This window comes from Cibotium barometz, chromosome 53 (genome assembly GCF_041138505.1).
Source record: "Cibotium barometz isolate CiBa-2024 chromosome 53, ASM4113850v1, whole genome shotgun sequence".
Classification (NCBI taxonomy): domain Eukaryota; kingdom Viridiplantae; phylum Streptophyta; class Polypodiopsida; order Cyatheales; family Cibotiaceae; genus Cibotium; species Cibotium barometz.
The window spans coordinates 13,599,467-13,624,357 of NC_141098.1; the positions used below are offsets into that span (position 1 = coordinate 13,599,467).

General features: G+C 43.3%; 1 protein-coding gene across 1 annotated transcript in view; it reads right to left on the minus strand.

Moving 5' to 3' along the window:
- LOC147608318 (adenine nucleotide transporter BT1, chloroplastic/mitochondrial-like) overlaps positions 1-15,285 on the minus strand; it is a 55,079-nt gene extending 39,794 nt beyond the window's left edge. The window contains exon 1 of the mRNA XM_086789222.1: positions 14,424-15,285. Coding sequence (XP_086645348.1) covers positions 14,424-15,086 — 663 coding nt within the window. The 5' untranslated portion in view covers positions 15,087-15,285. The remainder of the gene's footprint in view (positions 1-14,423) is intronic.
- Positions 15,286-24,891: the final 9,606 nt, after the last annotated feature.

Consider the following 24,891-nt stretch of genomic DNA (forward strand, 5'->3'; position numbering starts at 1 on the left):
TATGTCTCCCACACATGAATCTCTAAACCCTAATTCTGTTTCTCCCACACACAGGGGAGTAGCGGGGTTACATGTCTAACAAATGCCAGATGTCAACAATCATCCTGAGTCCTGACTTATGAATCATGACAAGTCGTAAGAAACATTCCACAAACTCATATAAAAAGAAAGGCAAAGTTCAAACACATGAAAAGTATGTATACAAACTGATAAGACACAGTTTTTCTACACCAATGAGGTTATAGCCCAAGTGATGAAGGTATTTGCCTAGGACTAGGAGGTCTTGGGTTCAAACCCCCCAAGGTGCTGTGTCAACAACATTGCTTATGGGCATAAAAAGCGCCTACTACAGGCGGTGAAAAATGGTAACCACAGGAGGATCTTGGGCCTAAGTCTAGTCAGGGAAAAAAAACACGCTTTTACACCTTATATAAAAAAGGTGAAAAGACAGATTTGAAACACTTGCAAATATTGAAACGTGTTCGCTTCCATGGCAACTTTGCTCTCGACTCCCGAGAATCGTTTGATAGCAACTAGAGAAGATTGAATGCTCTACGGATGGTTTAAAAACATCCTTACACGTAGATGTTTGTGTACTCCATGAGCCATCCCCGTGATATCTTCAACGCAGTACGTATGGCTACTACCCTCGAGACAAAGAAGAGTTCCAAACCAAGGACTCAATGAAAAGTCCATCAGCGAAAGAGCAAGGAGATCAAGCTTTTAAGGCCAAGGAGAATAACAACAATTCTCGTGGGGTAGCTCTTTCTCCACTCGAGAAGCATGCTCCAGACGTCATCTAATGTTTTCTACTTCTTGGGCCGTTGCATACTTCGAATCATGATCATCTACTCCGTGGCTTGTGTCGTGCAGGACATCTATCATGTCATCTATGTCATGCTCTAGAACTTGATCCGAGTCCGTCAAAGCTTGCTCGGGTTCCAATCCCATCGAGGTTGCCTTTGCCCTTGCTCTTTTGCTCCACTCAAGTTGGATATCCACGTGATCAACCGGTTCATTGTTGTCTGGGCAACCATTGAGGCCAGTAAGTAGATGTTGCAAGTGCTCCACCTGTAATATGCGGAAGCTTCGGAGAAGGATGGTACTTCAAAACTCAGAAATCAGCACTCTTTTCGCGACGGAATTAACGCACAAACTGAAAGACGATGTGCAGAAAATAGAGAGAGAAGGGGGAGATGGAGAAGGACACAGTATTGGGTCCCAATTACCCTCTGTAGGGCCCCCACCACGGATGGTGTATTTGCTTTATTAGAATGATGTAAATCTGAAACAAATACAAAGTACTTGACCTTATCTTGGCTGGAAAACCTGCCCTTGACCTTCAGTCCTTCACCCCTTTGCTTTAGCAATGTTCTTGGCTGTCCTGGCCCTTGAATGCTTGATGCTCTTGGTGAATTATGAGATGGAATCATGGATTATGGGCTGGGGTATTTATACTCTTCATAGCATCCAGTCGGCTGGCTTCAGGGAGCTCCACGACTGAGTTTTATTAATAAAGTGTTTTCACACTATAAATACCTTCTGTCCAGCCTGCGCATGTATTCACACTGCTGTCCAGCCTGCGCAGCCTTCTGGGGCAGCATCCTGGCTGCTGGGCACCATGCGCATGAACCAAGAAGAGGACCCCTGACTGCTGGACAGCCCTGCGCAAGGGTACTGTACTGCTGGGCAGTCTGTGTGGGCTGTCCCACACTTGGCTGACAGCCATTCTAGACCTTGTTGCCCAGCCGGCTGGCTGTCCCAAGGCCCTAAGGCTGGCCGACAGCCCTTCCAGCCCAAGCCATGGCTGGTGGGCACAATGTGGGCCCTCCTGGCCCCTTGGGGGTGGTTCTACACCTCCCCCATGCCTACACTACCAGTGCAAGTGCAAGATCTTCTCACTTGGGGTAGCCCTATGGGCTGGCCCCATCTCTACATGCAAACCTACATGCCTACAGAGGCCTGGCATCCAGTTGCAAACCAGATACACAGAACATCTGACATCATTCCAGAGGGAGACTCACAGCGCGGACTGGCACTGCTTCATGTGCAGGACAGTGCACACCTGACCTTGGACTCATGTGCAGGACAATGCACACCTGACCTCGGACGACTGAGATGGATCCCTGGCTGACTCGTCCCGGACTGGGCTCACATAGGACCAGTTCACCATCCCAGGTCCTGCACCTTCTGTACAGAAATGTCTACGTGGCATCCAAGTGCGGGATGCACGTGACACCACCGGAAATATGTCCCATTTTTTGGAATGCTCATTGAAAATTCTTCGATGTCGGGCGACTTGGTACTCGCAACGATTGCATGGGCACAGCGTTTTCTCCTCTAAATCGACAAACTTTAAAAGGTTCATAGCACTCATGGGCTCCGTGTATGTTGAATACGCATGTGAATTTGGGTTTAAATGAGGGGGGGATGGAGCTCCTTTTATAGTTCATGCAAGTTTCGAACCAAGCTACTCACCAATCAATGTTTCAAGTGTGGCTCCACCAAGCACATCGCAAAGGATTGCCCGAGGACATTGAGAGCGCAGTTCGCGAAGGGGGCTTCTTCAAAACCTAGTTGCTAACCATGCCTGGGGCACAGTGGTACTTTCAGAGTTTTTTGGATTTGGATCAAAATCAGGTGGGGCTTGTACTGGTCCGATGATATCTTTTTTCAGAGGGGGATGTGGAGTCCTTTCATCTTGCGATGCCCACCTCAATGGCGTGTACTTATGTACAGCATTGGGCAACTCATGGTACAGAGTTTGAGCAGATTGACCCCATCTTTTCTACATAGTCTTTACATCTTGCGATGCCAATCTTTTCAGAGGATGCTTTTGTACAGCATTTGGCTACTCTTGGTACAGAGTTGGAGCAGATTGACTCTTTCTTTTGAGGGTTCCACTGAGGAGCAGGTTGCTTCTCCCACGATTGATTATCTATAGGATTTGATCTTTGGTTGGTTTTGAGGTTTTTCATACCTTCTCCAAGTTGGATACACGACATTCGACTTCGGGGAGTGTTCTTACACTTGGGTTTGGAACCATTTTTTGGAGCAGCACGTCGTAGCCTACATGGTTGCTTTCTTCCAGAGGAGCGGTGTACCTGGCAGCTTTTTCTGTTGCTTTTGTAGCTAAGTTATTGAGGAGATTGCTTGTGGAGCTTTCTTGGTACTTGTTTCTACAGTCTTTCATCTTCGATCTCGGGACGACGTCTCTGGCTTCTTGGAGTTCACTCAGCATCCGGTGCTGGGAGGGGGTGTTAGACATCATCCCCTTCTTGCTGGCTTCCTGTTTGGTGTCCTATTTTAGCCTCTAGGACTGACCATGTTAGCTAGAGGGGCTGGTCACCCCTCACATATGTTCCACTTTCCCTTCTTCCGCTACACATTCTATCCGATACTCCACCCAACGCAAATGGTAGATGAGAAGTCCTTTTGGACAGGCTGTGAAACCAAAGCAGCCACCATTGAAGCCAAAGAGTCTCCACCTATTGAAGACAGCAGCTGGAAAGACTCTCCCTAAAACTCGCACGGCGGTGCCTAGGAGACTAGGGCCTTTGACACACTTGTTGATACCATCAATGCATATTAAAACATTTGAACATGGCCATAGCCTTAACACATATCCATCATCACTTTGCATATAAAAGTACTAAGTGTACTATGTACTATAACTTATGGGCTTGTACACACTATAAGGGTGGGCATAACGCCTTTACCCCAACAACCTCCCACTTAAAGGCAAAGTGCCCTTAAGTAAAGGAAAAGAAAAATCAGCATGTACATGATAATATACAAGGCCATATCAAGGCTGAAAATGGCCTCATCCAATGCCCATCAAGTGTCTGCAATGAGCAAACCGCTCCGGAGGCAAACTCTTTGTCAACAGATCAGCCGGGTTGTCATCCGTGTGAATCTTAACAAGCTGAATTTGCTTGTTCTCTATCACCTCTCTGATGAAGTGATATTTCACATCCACATGCTTCGTCTTTGCATGAAAAACAGGGTTCTTTGCCAACTGGATGGCACTCTGACTATCACAATGCAACAATGGAATATCCCCTGTATAGCCCAAATCAACCACTAACCGAGATAGCCATAATGCTTCCTTGCAAGCCTCTGTGGCTGCAATATATTCGGCCTCTGTAGTAGATAAGGCAGTGCACTTCTGCATCCTGGATATCCATGACACAGCACCTCCTGTGAATGTAAATACATAACCGGTAGTAGACTTCCGGTTATCTGGATGACCGGCATAATCCGAATCCGTGTAACCATGCACTAATGCATCCTGTTTGCCAAAGCAAATGCACAAATCCTGTGTGCCCTTCAGGTATCTCATGACACCTTTCACTGCTTCCCAATGCTTCTTGCCAGGGTTGGCCATGTATCTAGAAACCACTCCCACTGCAAATGCAATGTCCGGCCTAGTAGCAACCATGGCATACATGAGACTGCCACAAGCTGAAGCATACGGAATCTTGGCCATATCAGCCCTGTCTCTATCTGACTGTGGGCTAAATAGCACTGAGTTTCACATATGGAGGCAAAGGAGTACTAGCTTTCTTCCCCCCGTCCATATTGAACCTCTGCAAGACTTTGCCAATGTATTCCTTCTGAGACAAATACAACACATGCTGATTTCTGTCCCGAAGTATCCGCATACCCAAGATGTGATTAGCATCACCCAAATCCTTCATATCAAAGGTTTGATGCAGCCTCTGCTTCAAAGCATCCATCTCTTTACGAGATTTCCCGGCAATCAACATATCATCAACATACAAAATGAGAATCAATAGACTGCCATCCAAAGCTTTCTTGGTGTACAAGCAGTGATCTATGTCACTTCTCCTGAATTTCTGAGATTTCATGAATGTATCAAATTTATGATACCATTCTCTTGGTGCCTGTTTGAGCCCATAAAGACTCTTTTTCAGCTTGCATACAAGCTTCTCCTTTCCACTTACTGCATAACCCTCTGGCTGCTGCATATATATCTCCTCATGGAGATCACCGTGAAGAAAAGCAGTCTTCACATCCATCTGAATCAAGTCCAGATCATCATGTGCAACCAAAGCTAATACAGCTCTAAGTGTGGTCATTTTGACCACTGGAGAGAAGATCTCATCAAAGTCCACACCATATTCCTGCTTGAAGCCCTTAGCCACTAACCTGGCTTTGTATCTTGGCTTTGCATCTGGTGCAACTTTGAGCCTGTAAACCCACTTGCATGGCAAAACCTTCTTGCCTGCAGGCAAAGGCACCAACTTCCAAGTTCCATTTTTATGCAGAGAATCCATCTCTGACTTCATGGCACGCTCCCATAGAGCCTTGTCTGCCCTCTGTAAAGCCTCCTTATAACATGAGGGCTCCCCACAGTCAGTGAGCATCAAGTAGTCAACCCCTGGAACAAACCTGTCAGGGGCTCTGGAGGGTCTAGTGGACCTCCGTACCCAATGACCATCATTTGCAGGTTGCTGTCCAGCCTGCATATCACCCATTGGTGGCTCCTGTTCCATGCCATAAGGCTGAAATATCATGCCCGGTATCTCTTCTAACTGTGGTATATCCATAGGGATATCTTCTGCCATATCTGGCTGTCCATTTGGACCATTTTCAGCACCATTTAAGGGCTGGTTTTCCTGTTGTAATGGCTGATTTACAGCCCTTTGTTGTTGTCCATGATGTCCATCATCATCAAAGATGACTCTGCCAGGCTCCTGTTGCCTTGCAGGCTCCTTATACATGCATGTTTCATCAAAAATGACATCATTGCTGCGTATGATCTTTCTATTCATGGGATCCCAAAGTCTATACCCCATTTCACCTCTGTCACCATATCCTAGGAATATGCATTTGTGAGACTTAGGATCAAGTTTGGTGCGCATTTCCCTGCGTATGTGCACGTACGCAACGCAACCAAACACTCTCAAGTGCTTGTATGACGGAGGCTTCCCTGTCCATACTTCCTCTGGCACTTTCCCACCAAGCCTCGTGTTAGGTGACCTATTTATAAGGTGAACGGCTGTCATAACAGCTTCAGCCCAAAAACCATGAGGTAATGCAGCATGTGACAACATAGAACGGACCTTCTCCTGTATGGTCCTGTTCATCCTCTCTGCTGTCCCGTTTTGTGGAGGATCATAAGGAGTAGAGAGCTCCCTCTTGATGCCTTTAGCATCACAAAAGTCCTGAAACTGTTTGGACATGTACTCTCCACCATTGTCGGAACGCAAAGCCTTCAGTGTTTTGCCAGTTTGATTCTCAACAAGAGCAACAAACTTCTGAAACACTGAGAATGTATCACTCTTCAAACGAAGAGGATAAACCCACACCTTGCGTGTGGCATCATCTATAAAAGACACAAAGTATTTTGCCCCTCCCAAAGAAAGCTGAGGCATCTCACATACATCTGTATGCACAAGCTCTAACTGAGCATCTTTCTGTCCAAGAGCTTTCTTGTGGGGGCACTGTAGTTGCCTACCATATATACAATGCTCACAAAACTGAAAACTTGAAAACTTTAGAGAAGGCAAGTAACCCAAACGAGACAATTGCTCCATTCCCTTGACACTCATGTGTCCCAACCGGCTATGCCACATAGAAATTTCCGGCAGCTCGGTTGCATTTACATTAGCATGGTGACAAACACCTGCATGCATAAAGTAAAGAGTGTCCACCTTAGAGCCCCTGGCAACAACCAGTGAGCCCTTACTAATTTTCCACTTTCCACTACCAAATGTGGTAACATAATCAGCATCATCAAGCTGTCCAGTAGAAAGCAGATTCTTCTTGATCTCAGGCACATGCCTGACATCATGGAGCATAAGCTGTGAGCCATCTGAAAATACAAGCCTCACATCACCTCTGCCAAGAATTTTGCATGCATGGTTATCACCCAAATAAACCACTCCTTCATTGCCAGCAGTGTACCTGACAAACAAGTCTCTGCAACCTGTGACATGAAAGGAGGCACCTGAATCAATGATCCATGAGTGCATACCATGACCACCTGTAAGAAGTGAATGGGCATCAAGTGAAGAAGTAAAGAGGACCTCATCCTCACTGCCACCTGCATGTGACACATTGATTTCTTCGATCTTGACTCCACTTTTGCCCTTTGGCTTTACATCTTTGGCTTCATCCTTGTCTTTGTCTTTGCCTTTTCCCTTTTCTTTTTGATCATTTTTCCATTTGTAGCATTGCTTTTTGATGTGTCCCTTCTTGCCACAATAATGGCATTCCAAATCCTTTTTGGAGCGAGACTTGCTCCTTCCCCTTTCTTGGCTTTTCCCCCTTTGCTGGGATCTCCCACGTGCATTCATTGCATTGGACTTTCCAACAGAGTTGTTTTTCCTGTTCATCTCTTCTTGAAGAAGAGCACCCTCAACATCTGCATATGACAGCATAGCATGCGAATTGCTAGTGGCTGTCCTAAATGTGTCCCAACTCTCTGGCAAAGTGCATAACAAAAAAGTGGCTTTGAACTCATCATCCATTGCCAACTTTTGATTTATAACTTGGCTGACAATACCATTAAACTCATTGAGATGGGCTGTCATAGACGCCCCTTCCTTCATCTGAAGACCTATGAGTTTCTTCAACCAATACACTTTGCTTGAGGCACTTTGTTGGGCATACAAGTCCTGCAATCTCTGCCACATTCCCCAAGCTGTCTTCTCTTCACGAATGCTGAAAAGTAATGAGTCTGACACAGACAACATGATAGTAGATCTTGCCAGCTCATCCATATCTTCCCACTCTTCAGCTGTAAGAGAAGCGGGCATTACACCCCTTTCTTTGATAGGCTTGTGCTGCTTTTTCTGGAGCAACACATTGTAGCACTGGGTTTGCCAAATATCATAATTATGCGAGCCTTCGAGCTTCTTGATGTGAAGCAATGAAGAGCTCTCACCTGTGGTTGCCATAGCGATATGCAACCTTTAATGCCTGACTCCCTGCAAATGTGCAAACACTGCACCCAAGATGTGCAAACACTGCACCCAAAGCACACAAAGTGCTCACAGTTTTTCTCCCAAGCTTTATCTCCCACTGCGGAAGCAAGAATGCAACTTTTCTCCCACTTTATGTGATGAAAACACCAAAATCTGGTTGCTGCAGATTTTGGACAGCACCTTAAATGTGCTCTTTTGCCCTTCCAAAGTACTGTACAGCAGTACTAAGTGCTCACCAATGATGTACCAAACCTGTACCGGCAATTTCAGCAGCTGAAATTGAACCTTTTGGTCACTCAAAACAGTGTACAGCCATGCCAAAACATGCACAAAGCTGTGCCAAATCTGTACCAGCAGGTACAATAGCAATAAATGCTCTCCTGGCTGTCCAAATGAGTGAAAATCAGACTTTTACAGTCCTGTACACTGCATAAAACAGTCCCGAACAGAAATTGGGCAAAAGCCCCTTGACTGCAAGCTGATTTTTGAGGATTCAAGGCATAAATGTCTTGCCTGCTGCTTTGCCAAGCTCAACAAGCATTCAAACTTGAAAAGCCCCTTGATTTAAGATCAATTTCTGATCATACATGGTACATTGACGCACATAAAGGCATCCAGAGTGTTCACGATGCTTCCCCCTGGCCACATATACATCCAATACATGAAAGCCCCTTGATTTACAAGCACATTGAGTGCTTGTAAGGCATCAGCACATCATCCACAGCATCAAATGCAATCGCCTGCATGCAAATCAACCAAATCGGCACAAAAGCCCCTTGATTTGCACTGCAATTTGCTGCAATTTTGCCCAAATGTGCGATTTTTCACATCATACAGCATGTATGAGTGCTTAATTGCACAATTACATCAAAAGCCCCAAATTTCGACATCCAATTTCCTGCAAATTGATCCTGATTTGACCAATTTCCTGCAAATTTATCCAGATTGTGACCAATGTCACCCAATTTTGCCAATTTTGCTCAAAAAATTGAGCAATTGGGCACCTGTACCTGCTCAATTGTTGATTGTACTTGCTCAATTGCAAATCCCAAAAAAAAATTGAGGCAAATACCTTGAAATTTCTGATTTTCCTTCAATTTGCAGGCTGTTGCAGGAAGAGGGGGCGTCGATTTTTGCTGTTGATGAGGTGCTGCACACACTGACTGTGTGGATGTTGAAGGTACTGCTGATGCGAGGACGACGTGCTGCTGGTGGCTGCTGCTGGGCAGCCCTCTTCTTGATTGCTTACGCCCAGCTGCTGGGCAGCGTGGCCCTACCTGGCTGAACCCCACGATCAGCTCCCACGCTCAACGTCACGCTAAACTGCTGTAGGCGCCTGGCTCTGTTGCCTACGTCCAGCAATAGCGGCCACCTATCCGCCTGCGTGTACCAGCCGGCGACTCACGTAGCCAACAAATAGACGCCCATCGCTAATACTGAAGTAAGCGTAAGTTGACGGGCGCCGGGGCCTAGTAGCCTTCGCTTCGCTTCGCGTGGTTTCGCTAGGTGATGACTACCTCTTCTGAACCTGCTTCGGCTCCTGCTGCTGCACTACTGCCGGAATGCTCCTTATCGCTACGAGCTGTGCAGCGCTTTGCTGCGCTGCCTGTCAGCTGATACCTGCAACACCCAAGCTAGCCTTCGCTTCACACACCTCTGCTCTAGGCTGTAAATCATCGAAGAGAGAGAAGCTTCTTTCTATGAGGAGAAGACAGCTTGATGGACTAACCTCTGCTCTGCTCTGATACCAGTTGATGGGGAGAAAACTGAATTAGGGTTAGAGTTCATTCATGGGAGACATACACAGAGAAGCAAGGGAGAGAGAGAGAGAGAGAGAGTTGTGGGGATAAGTCAACTCACCAAGTGAGTGTGTGACTCCCCTATCACACATGTATATTGCACTAGTACACATAGTGCACTTAGTACATTAAAAGTACTAAGTGTACTATGTACTATAACTTATGGGCTTGTACACACTATAAGGGTGGGCATAACGCCTTTACCCCAACAATAGAATGTGCAGCGGAAGAAGGGAAAGTGGAAACACAGGAGAGAGAGAGTGTGAGAGAGAGATGGAGAGGAAACACAGGTGAGAACCTGCTCTCAATATCATCACCACATGTCCCGAGCAAGAGGGGAGAAAACCTCTTATGTGAGGGACTGCAGCAAACACTGCTAAGCAAGCAGTGCAGAATGAGGGAGGCAAGCCAGCTATATATATATGCCCATATGAAGGCAGCCGACTAGGGAAAAAATCCTCCACAACTAGGGAAAAATGCCCAAGACTCCATAAAATGGGGAATAATATGGGAAAACATATGTGAGGGGTGACCAGCCCCTCTAGCTAACATGGTCAGCCCTAGAGGCTAAAATAGGACACCAAACAGAAAGCCAGTAAGAAGGGGATGATGTCTAATAGTATCTGCAGTTGTTGATGTCGCTCAGGCACCACAAGATAACACATCACCAAATTTGTCTTCATCTCACAAAGAGTGTCTTCAGAGGGAAGAGAAATCTTGAAGACTTTACCAAACAACCGGAGTTTTTTCTTCGATGTATCCGAGGAGGTATTACTTGAGTATCTTCCACAAGGAGATGGTGGTTTAGACATACAACTATCAAGAGTACTGGTGCACACAGATTAGGTGCACTTCTTAGTGTTAGAAGTCATCTCCTGTCTTTACTAAGACGCCAAGGCCTCTGTTGTGGGTGTGCCCGCCCTTGTAGGTGCTTTTCTCATTTTTCCTCACTCCCCATATTTTTTCCATTTATCTATGGCTTGGGGGGGCAGTCATGAGCTCACATACGCTTTTTCCTCTGGTCGACTGTACCCGACTTATGTACAGTGCTGGCGACTCAAGTTGTGCTAGCCGACTGGCCCTTGTAGCTGGTCGTGGAGGACTGGACCCTGTCGGCTGCCTCTAGAGCAGGCCGACTGCTGCATGGGGTCCATATATAATGGATCCCCACACCTCTTGCTATTTTGTCTTGTATCTTGTATTCGGGATCTTCTTTGTGTATGTAGAGCAGAGTTACACGCCTCTCTCTCTCTCTCCTTCTCTTGTGCTGTTTTTCTGCACTGTGTTTGCTCTCGTGTTCCCATATTTCATCATCTCCGCTGCGCATTCTGACATGGTATCAGAGCCCTAGGCTCTTGATAGTTCTTGGGAGTTGTGTGAGCAAGAGGGGAACTGTTGCGTTGCTGATTGGTGGACTGTTTTGGACTATTTGGGAAGAGGAAAAGCAAGAGGAAGGCGGGCTGATTTGCTGGACAGCCACTTGCAGGTGTAAGTTCTTCTTTGTTCCCAACCACCCACCCTTTTCAGTTACATGCCCGCAATGGTAGATCTGCTTGAGATGGCTGAGAGGCATGTGAAGATCCCTACACTCCCCACGTTCCCGGTGGACCATCAGTTGGACGGGAATAACTACCGCATATGGAAGGTTATGATGGAATCTGTTCTGGAGTCATATGACCTTGTTGATTTCATCGTTGTTCGGGTTCCACGGCCGGAAGTGAGTTACCGTCAACCCGAATGGACCGGGAGGCACAAGCACAATTATGGGATCGTGTCAATGCTAGGGTCCGTTCATTTATCTTCCTCAACTGCACACCGCAAGTAATCAATCATGTAAAGCATATGACGTGTTGATCCTTGTGAGCAGTGTGATGCCTCTTTGACTCGGAAGCAGAATGGTTCATTTATTTGGTTGATGGATTCCAGATTGGACGGGAGCTTCCTGATGTGGCTGTTGAGCTTGTGTTTGCATATGACTCTTTGGGAGGCAGGATTGCATATCTTGTGGTTTCTGCAGCATGCGAAGGATCTTGGTCTCTTTTACACATGAGGGGGATTGATGGATGGAGTCCGACTCCACGGTTGGAGTGACTCAGATTGGGGAGGAGATCCAGACACAAGGAGATCTACTTCAGGCCCGGGAGCAATTTTATGGAGCAGTAAGAGGCAGTCATCTTTTGGCTTGTCGTCGATAGAGGCAGAGTACCGAGCTGCTTGTGATGCTGCTTGTGAGGTGGTGAGGTTGTAGAGGTTGCATGGCAGGATTGGGCTTCCACCGGAGGAACCCACGGTCATCCAGAGGCACTTTGTTCGTGACCAGATCATTGTTGATGACATCTTGCTAGACTTCTGTTCGACGGAGGACAGTACGGTGGAGCTCTTCACGAAGTCGCTATCTCTGGCTTTGCTCAAGCGGCACCCCCGTCCGAAACGTTCCGGAAAAAAAAAAAAAGTTTTGCTTGCAAAAATGTATGTTCATGTCTTGGGGGAGCAAATATTATGAAGCATATTTGGCTATCCGTATACAAAAAGTTACATTTTTTTGTGTCATATGACGTGGCGTTCCGCGACGTTCCCGATCCGCTCCCGTTCCCATTCCCGCTCTCGTTCTAGCATCCGACGTTCCCGGAACGTTCCCGTTCCGCGGTAACTATGCTTGTAGGTGCTTTTCTCATTTTTCCTCACTCCTCGTATTTTTCCCCATATTTTTCCCATTTATCTATGGCTTGGGGGGGCAGTCGTGAGCTCGCATGCGCTTTTTCCTCTGGTCGATTGTACCCGACTTATGTACAGTGCTGGCCGACTTAAGTTGTGCTGGCCGACTGGCCCTTGTAGCTGGTCATGGAGGACTGGACCCTATCGGCTGCCTCTGGTGCAGGCCGACTGCTGCCTGGGGTCCATATATAATGGACCCCCACACCTCTTGCCATTTTGTCTTGTATCTTGTATTCGGGATCTTCTTTGTGTATATAGAGTAGAGTTACACACCTCTATCTCTCTCCTTCTCGTGCTGTTTTTCTGCACTGTGTTTGCTCTAGTGTTCCCAGATTTGGTCATCATCTCTGCTGCGTATTCTGACACTACGAAGTATTGTTTTTGTCAAATCTCCAATCAGCTCAACCTCCACACACAGATTAGCTACCGAGCAGTACTGGTGCACACAGTTTAGCTGCACTTCTAAGAAGTATTGTTTTTGTTAAATCTCCAATCAGCTCAACCATAATACACTTATCCCATTTTGCAATTGGGTATCTTCATGTGTATAATAGAAACACAATTTTGCGCCTATCGTGAAAAGGTAAAGATTCATCATGGCCCTCTATGCCTTGCTTGGAAGTTGGAGGCGTCATCAAAAGCCATTCAATACTTTGATGATCATAGTATCATACAACAAAGATGCCCACATATCATGCCAACTTGCTCAAGCAAAAAATAACACAAAGATGAGCTTTCTTGAAGGGAAATAGTGCAACTTGATAAGACTTTAAAATGTGATACTTGTTGGCAGATGCCTTTCTGTTTCAAGCACCATGAAACTAGAATCCATCGTTTACAGCAGCTTTTACTTATCAATTTCCGTTAGTGTCATGGTAGGCACACCCATCAAAAAAGATGGAAACAAGTTCCCATGTGGCATGCACATCACCACAGCACACCGCCCAAAGTAAGTGAAATATGGCCAGACATGGTTCACACCAAAGAGCACAAAAAGTACCGACTTCTAAGTACTGAAACAGTGTGTGAACAGTTAACCTGGTATGGTAACACATCCCTCTGTATAATTTCAAGCCAACCAATTGTTTAACACAACCTTCAACAATGGAGGATGGTGTTGCTTCACCATTATGTAGATGGGATTTTACCAAATTACAAATGATGCAGTTAATGACCTCACTCTGTTCGTCTGTCTATGGATAATAAATAGGCAAAAGAAAAAATCAACTTCTTGTCTAGCTTCTCAAGCCTGCGCTCCAGCACACCCAACCCACACCAGCACGTGACCTGCACAAGTTTCAGCCCACACTCAAGCAGCTCCACTCCAGCACCATCAGATGGTAGCAGCAGCCACAACCTGATCCTCCATCTGTAGCTTAGTCACTCCCGCATCATCAGCAGCACTGGCAACCGTTGTCAACACAAAAATGAATTAAGTACAACGCTAAGGATTGGTCCAAAGGTTTTATTCCCATCCATGCATGAAGAATCAAGATGCCCTCCTTCCGAGGCATCCTCTCACCAAGTCACACGAGGCAAAATGAAGCATCCTAACTCCAGACAGAGGAGGTCAAACTGCAGTAAGAAAACCAGAAACCCAAGGAAAAACTCATCTAGACACCCACCAATGAAGCTGACTAGTGCATTCGATAAAAGATAAAGGATGTGGAGCATTTCAACCAAGCCCTGAATGGGCTAAAATGTAGAAATCAAGAGACAACTACAAGATGGGAAGTGTCTCACCTCTTCAAAGTTTGGGTTTTCTCTTCGCAATTAAGGATTCAAACTTCCTATATGAATTCTAAATCACAACGTCAAGTACTCTATATGATGCATGTGCCATGCTCGAGTGTAATGTTTACCAGCCAAAATATAAACCTCTTAACATCACTTGGACATAAGCAAATCATAACAAAAAATCTGATGGAACACAAAATGTAGCCTACAGACGAACCTCAATTGCTTTGCTTGGAGCCACACGGATGACATTGACACCATTACCCCGAAAGAGTCCTTGCCAGCCTTCATTGTGCATGATGTGCTTGAACACATCCTGGACTGTATGGCCATTACTGCCTACCATGAGGTGTGTACGGATGGTCTCCAGTGGCGCAACTGCAGTCCTCGAAACAGCCCCCGCAAAGGCGCCACTGAGCAAGCGTTTGGCAGAGGCATTCCCAACCCTAAAACGCAGAACTCTGGCAGCTCTAACCCTCCCTCCCTGCTGCTTCTCGAGGTGCTTCTTCTTACTCTTATTTTTGGTATCCTCATCCTGCTCTGCAACTGCCTCTGTGCTATCTTCTGGGGCTTGAGAAAACAGAGTCTTGAAACCGAACTCGGCTATGGAAGCTGGACGCACAGTGGTGCCCTGTTGCAAGATTTGCATGCTCTGATCGGAGGGACCAAAAGACGCAAATGGAAGCTCCGGCAACGGTAGCCTCTCGGCCACAAGGAGACGCATTTGTCTCTGTTTTTGCAGAAGACAGGCGTTGGCGGAGACACCCGGGGGACAAGAAAACGCAGGTGACGCCGAAGAGGAAGAGGAAGAGGAAGCTTCGCGTGATGGGAATGTGAAAAAAAAGGGATGCTGTTCTCTGGAGCTCGAGAAGGTAGCCATGGCCAGGGCACCGCCGGGCGGGGGGCGGGAGGGGGGGGAGGATGGGGATCTAGGGCAACCTGAAACTTATGGTGCAGATACTCCGCACCCAGCGTTCCAACGACGCGGGTACGAGAGCAACTGCAGAGGAGAGAACTGTGGAGATGATGAGATAGCGCACTAGCGGAGATGACGACGTAAAAACTCTAGAAATTTTACCGGAAGAAATCTGTATAAGGGCCAGGGGTTAAATTACCTCAGCGCGCGCGCGTGAGGGTGTTCACACACCACACGAGCACATTTATTGGATGGATCTCCTTCGACACAAATGCAGTTGCATGGCCTTTGTAGGTGTGTGTGTGTGTGTGTTGGGAGAGAGAGGATGGGCGGGGTGGGGGCGGGGCGGGGCGGGGGCGGGGGCTCTATGTGTGTGTAGAGAGAGAGGGAGAGGGGGTCAAAGTGTAATCTTTATAAATGAGCCTCCCCAATGTTCATAGAGTCATTAGATCCTAGAGCTAGCACTCATGTCCCCTGCCTGCACTTGCACTGATTCTTTTGCAAATTAGTTCCTTGAGTGAACCAAGACCTTTGCACCCACTCATGGCATAAGAGATGTGGAAACACCGTGTGTGTGTGTGTGTGTGTGTGTGTGAGAGAGAGAGAGAGAGAGGTCATTAACTCTTGTCCTATTGATAAACCATGCCAGTGCATAGGTCCCAAATGCATTAAGAGCTCTAAACATCAAAAATCCGATCAAGTGGTCTTGAGGCCAAAATTCTACTAGCCCTCGAGACCATGGTTAGACCTTATTTTATGAACTTTAATTTGTGATTTCAAAAGTAAAGTAAATTCTTATGAGCACAGTATAAGACTAAGTTGCAATTTTTACAAGATTTTCAAAAGTGAATTCAGTTTTGAAAAGACAATTCAAAGAGAATTAAAGGCTCAATTGCAAAGTCATTACAAAATTTGTTAATTCAACGAGTAGCGTGATTGTTATACATACCTTTATAGCATGTGTTAATTACAATTGACAAAAAACATAGCACTATAGAGAGAACTCCTTTCTTTTATTTGAGAAAAGTGATTTTATATAACAATAAAAGACATTTACCCACAAACAAGAAAGCCTCTCATCTATTAAAGACAAGTAGTAATAGCATTGCATTGTAAAGACCCATTCAACTTTAGGGGTCTTTTACATTTAGAGACTTGCCACTTCAAAGAAAACTTATGCATTGGAGACTCACCACCCAAAAGAAAACTTATGCACATTTCTGTAAGGAAAGTAGATGGAGATAAGACTCACCACCTCCAAAGAAAACTTACGCACATTTCTATAAGGAAAGTATATGGAGATAAGACTCACCACTACATTGAAGAGTCACTACTCCAAAGAAAACTTATGCATTGGAGAATCACCACTCCAAGGAAAACTTATGCACATTGCTTTAAGGAAAGTAGCTAGAGATAAGAAAAAACATTTTAGATTCTCCATAATGCCGCTTCATTTCTGTTTTTTAACCTAGTGTCTCTTAAGGCTATGAGAAGTCCCCTAGTTAAATCATAATCGAGGCCCACTCTGATATTAATCATCTCACCTTATGAAACCCCGTCTGGTTTTTTGGCATATACGAGATTGAATTTCCTCTTGCTCACATCAAACAAATATATCTTCTTAGTAGAAAAAGATTGTGCACATGGGGCAAACCTATGGGATTTTCAAAATAATATATGATTCACCTCTTGTGTGATAACCTTCACCTCCATCAAGGTGATTAAAGCTCTACCTTCACACCCCATAGCCATGGAAGCATTCTGGCGTGACAACTGAGTGAGGACGCGAGCGACGGACTACCTAGCACTCTAAGGTAAAGTACCAAATGACACTTGTTTTGGTAAAGGCTAAGGCAAGCTCTTGACTTCAGCATATGTAGCATTGCCAAACGAGAAAAATCCTAAGGCTTAGCTCCATTTTTTGTTCATTCCAAGTTAGTGAGATCAGCCCACTAATAATACCTACTATTAATTAGGAGGTCACGCTCCGAAAAAGATTTTAGAGCTTTGGAAGTGTTAGATTTGTTGGTCTTGATGTTGACTCTTGTTGTTTTGTTGTATTGACATTCTATTTGCTAGATTAGAAGGTGAAACCCTACTTTCATTGGTGATTTGCACTAGATTTGAGCCTAAGAGGCTTACATTGATTGCATTAAACCAAGAAGTGCCTTTGCTAGTGTGATTTAGAGTGATTATCACCTCGAAAACATAAGCTCATCTCTCACCCCCAATAATTTAGCATTGCCGAGCTAATCTCAACACTCCCCCCCTGAATGCAAATTGGAGTGTTCAACAAGTGTGTGTCCATGTGTCTAGCCAACCTAGACACCTCAAGTCCATTTCGAGCACCAAGTTGCTCGTGCAGAACCACCCAAGTGTTTTAGGACACCCACATGTCTAGGAAAAGGAACCAACCCCAAGAAGTACAATGCCCATGCATGCACAGCTTATACACACCACAATGACATCCTTTTCGAGCACCTGTGGGCTCAAGCAGGGTACCCTCATAATTTTGAGTGAGAATTTAGTACAAAGCATTTTAGCCAAAGCCGGGCAGTGGACCCGTGTGTTTGTGAACCTCTTTAATTTTCTTTTCACAATTTGTCTTTTCACAATTTGTCAACAAAGCATGTGAAAAGGGTCTTACTTAAGTGCCTTTACACAAGGTTTGCAAAACCTAAACTTCAAAACCCTAGGTCTTATCCTCTCTTTTTGGATGTTGTCGATCTCTATGGTGATAAACATGTTCTTCTTATCTGTAACTCTAGATTGCTGCTGCTTTCTCTACATGGGCCATACTAGGTTTGGCCCTTATCCACCCACTATCTCCTTTGTAACTCTATGTTGCACTTAAGGTTGCTGCCTACTATCTCCTTTGTAACTCTGCACGAGTGGGTGGCCCTTATCCACCCAATATTTCCTTTGCAACTCTTAGTTGCACTCAAGGTTGCTACCTCTCTTTAGTTTGGATAGGACCTTCACTCTCTTGTAAAACTATAAGACATGCTGCCTTGTTGTTGGTCGCTTTCCTGCCCGCAGTGGTTTTAGTAGAGAAGACAACTCTAAGGCCTGTGCAATTGTTGATTCTGCTGCTACACATTATCTCTTTACATTGCTATCTACTAGGCAATGATTATGGTGATGGTAAATTTCTTTTTCTCAATTGCCTAGTAGCCAAGGTCGCCAATCCTTGCTTATTGTTATGTGGAGCTATGCATGCTGTTGTGGAAAATGATTTGGCTACCTACTCGCGCATGCCCACTTCCATGATTAATCTGGCTACCTCTACTACTAAGCTATATTGTTGCAAGTTCCTTCAATGTTTTCTAGGCACTCTACTTTGTGCTGTTTATATTTTATTTGAGTTCCTTGTGCTCAGTTTCCATAACTGCTATGCTACTTCTAAACTCTTAGTTATGATTGCTACTGCTTCACAACCAACTCCATTGCTTTCATTTTGTTAGGACTCTTGTTACCTTGCTTTGGTGCTACTCCTTCTCCCATTGATATTGCAACCCCACATGCAACCCAAATGCATAGCTATAATCAACTATGGCTTTCCTTGGCCAAACTATAAGCAGTTCATCTTTGCTTCCATAACTGCTTAGGCTACTATACATCTCAACTTGCTTGGTGTCCAAGTCCTTTAATGCATCCTTGTCTACAACCGATTTGCTACAAACTCTTGCCTTCACGCTCTTTCTTGAGGCTTCAGTGAGATGATGACCATCAACATGGCTATTGAGCTTCTCATGAGCTCCTTACGCAGCTCTCTCTTTGCTCTCTGTGACTCTAGTATTCCAGGACCTTTTCTCCAAGTATAAGATTTCAACAAATTTTACAAATTACTTTAAATAAGTTAACTAGAAGTTAGTACATCAACCTTAGAAGAAGAATTAAATGAAAAACTTAAACGGAAAAATATTTATGAACACAAGACAAAAGCATTGGGTCCAATCTATCCCCCCCATATGTAAGATCCGCGGTCTCACATATGAGTATTTTAATGATTTATTAAGATATGAAGTAATTTGATACAATCATGCATCTTCTCATTAGAGGAGAAAAGAGAAGATAGAAAGAAAAGAGAGCTTCGTCCAAGGAACCTGCAATTCTCACAAACCATGTTTAATCTCTCTCTCTCTCTCTCTCTCTCTCTCTCTCTCTCTCTCTCTCTCTCTCTCTCATGAAATAACTAAACCATATAAGGAAAACAATATGAGAACTAATACTCCCTGTAGACATTTGCGTCTCAATCTATCTTGGCTCCCTGTATACTCCCTGTAGACATTTGCCTGTCTCAGTCTGTCTTGGCTCCATGTATACAAGTACAGGCGTGCAACTTGTAGCCATTGTAGCTCTCTGGTTTTTCGCCAAAATATAGTCGAGTTGGTACTTAAAATTATGGGAATAGGCCTAGTCTACAACTTCTCGTGAACCGTTTGGCTAAATTCAACCGTATGCAAAAACCGACCTACTTTTGGGGATCTTTATCATAAATATGCTATTTTATCATAAATTTATTTTCTTTATATTTCTCTAATTGTTTAGAGATATTCATATACTCTCATCTCTAGCTATAATTTTTATTGATATGAATAAATATAATTAAATTCTCAAGAAAGTTCACTCACATAACAGTCCTCTCGGTTAAGAAAGCAAAGTCCTCAATTGTGTAGCTTGCAAAACCTGGTTTAGAAATTTGATAAAAGAAAAGTCCAACAAACCAGCAAGGTTGTGCACATGGTACATTAGATTATACATTACCAATAAAATGTTTTTGGCAAGTCCTACCAAAACCATCAATAACAAAGTATGCATGTTGTTAAATATATTTCTTTTTTCTTCAAAAAAATAATAACAGTTGGTAAGAAGCATACCCGTCATACCAAAAGCTTGATATTGTTGTTAAGATATCAACCATCTCGATCCATTGTCTTATATTCATGCCATATTCACCCTAGCTAATAAGCAACACATGCTCACACTCTCTCCAACTATACCAATTGTTCACCATCACATAATGTTAGCAGCTCACAACTATACTAACACTGACAGTAATCATGAGTACTAACCCGTACTCAAGTCCAATTTTCTCTAAGCCATGGACATTCCCACAATGATCCCAGAGGGTGATCAAACACACCAAATCAGTGCCTCTTTTCCGAGAAAACAACTGTCATCTAGTGTGTGGCTAAGAAAACCCTTCTCGATAATTACTCACGCCATATCACCACCATCACGTCCCAACCATTCTGGCTTATGAGCACAAAGCCCATCAATATCACCAACCTACACAAGGTTGTCCGTTCAAACACATTCACATTAGCAATGCATGCTAAAGTTACACGACAGCACATAAGCAAATCCAACACTTAGTTCCAGCCATCTCTAATTTCATATGTCCTACATATGGAATATTCGGAATCACCCAAGTGCCATGCTTTGAACATAGTGGTAATTAGGCGCCCCCAATCAACCACAAAAGGATGGACAGATAAACTGTGACATCCCTCTTGCTGCCCGGGATAGCAATTGTACAACTTAGTTGCATCATATCATCCGGCCTGTGTTTGAAAGTAAGATTGGGTGAGGTTGGGATAGGTGGGACAAAACCGTTCGGGTAAATATTTAAGAATTGACAAATAGAGTATAACTGATCTCCATTATTGTGGTGTGATTGAAATTATCTATCAAAACAATTTAATGCTCCAAGAGATGTGAATCGTCATGCTTTCTTTGGATAGGGAATATAAAGTTCTTGAAGATAATTCGTGAGAAACTTAACATCATAACAATGAAAGATAATCGTTATGCTTTCTTTGGATAGGGAATATAAAGTTCTTGAAGATAATTTGTGAGAAACTTAACATCATAACAATGAAAGATAAATTGATTATGGATACATGATAATAGATAATAATCTTGAGTGTAAAAAGTTATCTAAGAGGATGTGAGATTATAAATAAACAATAGATAGAAATGACTTTTCAATACATTGAAAGTTTAAATACAAATTTAAATATGAATGATTAGTAACAATTCTAACAATCTTGATTAATAAAATGAAAACTTGAATTTAACTATTTAATAATAACTCACTCTTATGAATGAAAAATAATAAAGTTCAAGACATAAAAGAAAGATAGATCAAATTAAACCGAACAAAATAAACTTATAAATAATGTAAGTCATAATTTCATTGAGGTTTGTATAAATACCTTTATAAGATATTTATAGCAAGAATCTCTCAAATTTGAGAAAAGCAATCCTTAGGTTTAAAATGGCTCAAATCAACAAGTCTAAATATATGTGCTTACCTGTCAAAGGAGATGATGATGAAAAGATTAATTCCTATTTGAAGTTGAAATAAACTTGAATAATAAATATGAAACTTGGCAATCATAAGATTGAGTTAAGAGGACAAAGGTAGAACCTTACATTGATTCGAATTGCAATGATGTTCTACAAAATAGCAAAAGTACTATAGTCCAATTATTAATAGGTTAGTCATAATCCACATCTTTGATTTTCTTTCCCTAAGCATGTGAAAAGATCTTGTACTTGGCATGTTGCTATGATACCACTATTACAGGACCTTTTCTCCGAGTACAAGATTTCAACAAATTTTACAAATTACTTTAAATAAGTTAACTACAAGTTAGTACATCAACCTTAGAAGAAGAATTAAACGAAAAATTTAAACAGAAAAATATCTATGAACACAAGACAAAAGCATTGGGTCCAATCTGCCCCCCCATATGTAAGACCCACGGTCTCACATATGAGTATTTCAATGATTTATTAAGATATGAAGTAATTTGATACAATCATACATCTTCTCATCAGAGGAGAAAAGAGAAGATAGAAAGAAAAGAGAGCTTCATCCAAGGAACCTGTAATTCTTACAAACCATGTTTAATCTCTCTCTCTCTCTATAGACGTTTGCATGTCTCAGTGGCTTCCTGTATACAAGTACATACCTGCAACTTGCAGCCGCTCTGTATAGCTGCTCTCTGGCTTTTCGCTAGAATATAGTCGAGTTGGTACTTAAAATTACGGGAATAGGCCTAGTCTACAACTTCCCGTGAGCCATTTAGCTAAATTCAACCGTATGCAAAAATTGTCCTACTTTTTGGGGATCTTTATCATAAATATGCTATTTTATCATAAATTTATTTTTTTTATATTTCTCTAATTGTTTAGAGAGATTCATATACTCTCATCTCTAACTATAATTTTTATTGAATAAATATAATTAAATTCTCAAGAAAGTTCACTCACATAACATCTAGTTTTGCCTCAACCTCTCTTCTTGAGGTTTCAAGAAGACATCAACATGGCCCTAGCTCCCACATTGAGCATCAAACTTGTATGCTACTTCCTTGCATACAAAACTTTAAGGGTGCTTTGTCAAGTTTCTCCCACTAAGAAACCATAGGTGCATACACAGTTCCCGGGACTTCCACCACTTTGCTCATCTCCTTGAGCAACATCCACAAGTTCATCATCTTCTTGATGCACACACATGGACTCCAAATCGAGCCCACAAGCTTGCTTGCCTGCAACAATTAGACAACCTAGCACTTTAATATGCTTGCTTGCTCGCTCGCAATCAGACAACCTAGCACTTTAATATGCTTGCTTGCCCGCAATCAAACAACCTAGCACTTTAATATGCTTCTTTGCCAATGTAAAGAGCCACGAGATCCTCTCATTCCATAATCAACCACCCTTCTTTACATTGAGATTTCTCTCATACTCAAACCAACAACTTTGAGGCAAAACTATAAAACGAACCTTATCTTGAGACACCATTGTCTCCTTGGTAGCTTCCTTGATGACGTAGACTCCAAAGGTCTTCATATTATTGAAATCTCCATTTTCAGCTTTGTAGGCAGCTTCATGATCTCTCCAATCACCAGCAACATAATCTCTCTCCAAATGTAATATTAATGATAATGAGTGTGCTTAAATTTTATTGATAAAAGTATTGAAACATAGAATATGCTTAATCAAATGAACTCTCATAAAAACTATTATACATAGATATGCACCAAAATTAAGAGCCCATCCTAGCTCTAATACCATGTTGATAATCCTAATATGGGATTGATCATGGTTGTAGACAAAAAGATTAAGCAGCATAAGATTAAGGTGGATTAAACCACACCAAGAACTCTATGACTAGAGAGAGAGAGAGAGAGAGAGAGAGAGTAGCACAATCAACAATACTCTATTGCATATGTTGTATGAACCATACAAATGAAAGGCTTCTAATATAGATAGCCATTGACCCAATCTCCTTTACACATCATCATGCCATGTGGCAATCCCTTTTCCACATTCTTTATGTGGCTCTCACCATTCACCCAATATCTTATGTGGCATTCTTATCTTTTCACAATATCTTGCACCTCCAGGGTGTGTTCACTCAACCAAATAACCAAAGCTTTAGTTTACATTGTACATTTCAACAATTTTAAGGCAAGTCTCTAGTGAAGGAGCAGGAGTATAGGACTAAGAGTCTTAAGATTTTCTCCAATAGAAAGTGCTATGCCACACTGTTTCAAACTTTCGGTGTTGACCCTGAGCTAGGTTTCCCCCAAATTTGCCATGGCTAAGCAGCCTAATAACCAAGATATGTCTCTTTTTGTAGTTCCTTTAGGGAGGATGAGCAATCCATATATTAGGTAACAACAAGCACACATAGTGCAAGCAAGAGTATCACCCTCTAGAGGAACCCGTCATGGAACCTAGAACTAAGTTCTAGGTTTCTTTCCTTTCAGATAAGGAACAGGGAACGTGGGGAAGGATAAAGAACAAATGGTATAGAACATAGGGAAGTGTAAAGCAGTGTCTACCTCTGACCGAAGGGTTACGACAAGAGTAATCGTATAATGTGTCTTCAACTGCCCCACAAGGTTGTAATGACATAGGACAACTAATGTTAAAAAACGCATAGCCCAACCCTATGTGGAAAGAAAATCCAAACCTTGAGACATAGGGTTTTGTTCAACCATTCCCTTAACATTCCACCTCTATGTGAATATGAGGTCTCGAGACCCACCTTTATTGTGGGGTTCTTGCCCACTAGAACTAGATGGAGCCCCATAGCTCAAATTTACAACCTCAAGCAAGCGAAAGGAGGGATTGTATGGGACTACATGTTAGAACCAAGTATCTCCATATGAGATGAAGTCCTCGTGTGTGAAAGGCATTCATTGATCAATTAACGATCTGTCTTATGAACAAGAGACTTCATGACCATCTCTATAGGTCTCGACACTACATCTTTGATGACTGTGTTGCTACCTGTGAGGCAATAGACCAGTAGACAATATGTAGGATAGGGATGTAGAAGTTGTCCACCCAAACCAAGAACTAGGAAAAACATCTGCCAATGCCTTATAGCGGCTAAGGGGACTGGTGCTCAACCAACACTAGCAAGAGTCCTAGTGCTGGTGCTCAACCAACACAAGCAAGAGTCCTAGTCAAGGGACATGAGCATGGATGACTTGTTTGAAAGTCTACTCAACATAATAGGCCAGTAGTGGCAAGGACAGCCCTAGTCAACACTAAAGCAAGCAACTAAAAGTGTAACGAAGTAGATTTGGTATCACATGCACATGGGGGATGGGGCCTAAGCACTTGGGTATAGTCATTTACATATGTGCCTTTGGGAGCCTTGGGCTATATGATACATTGAGCTCATGGGCATTGTACACATTATTGATCATTTTGACTATTACCTTTCTTGGAGCTCTCA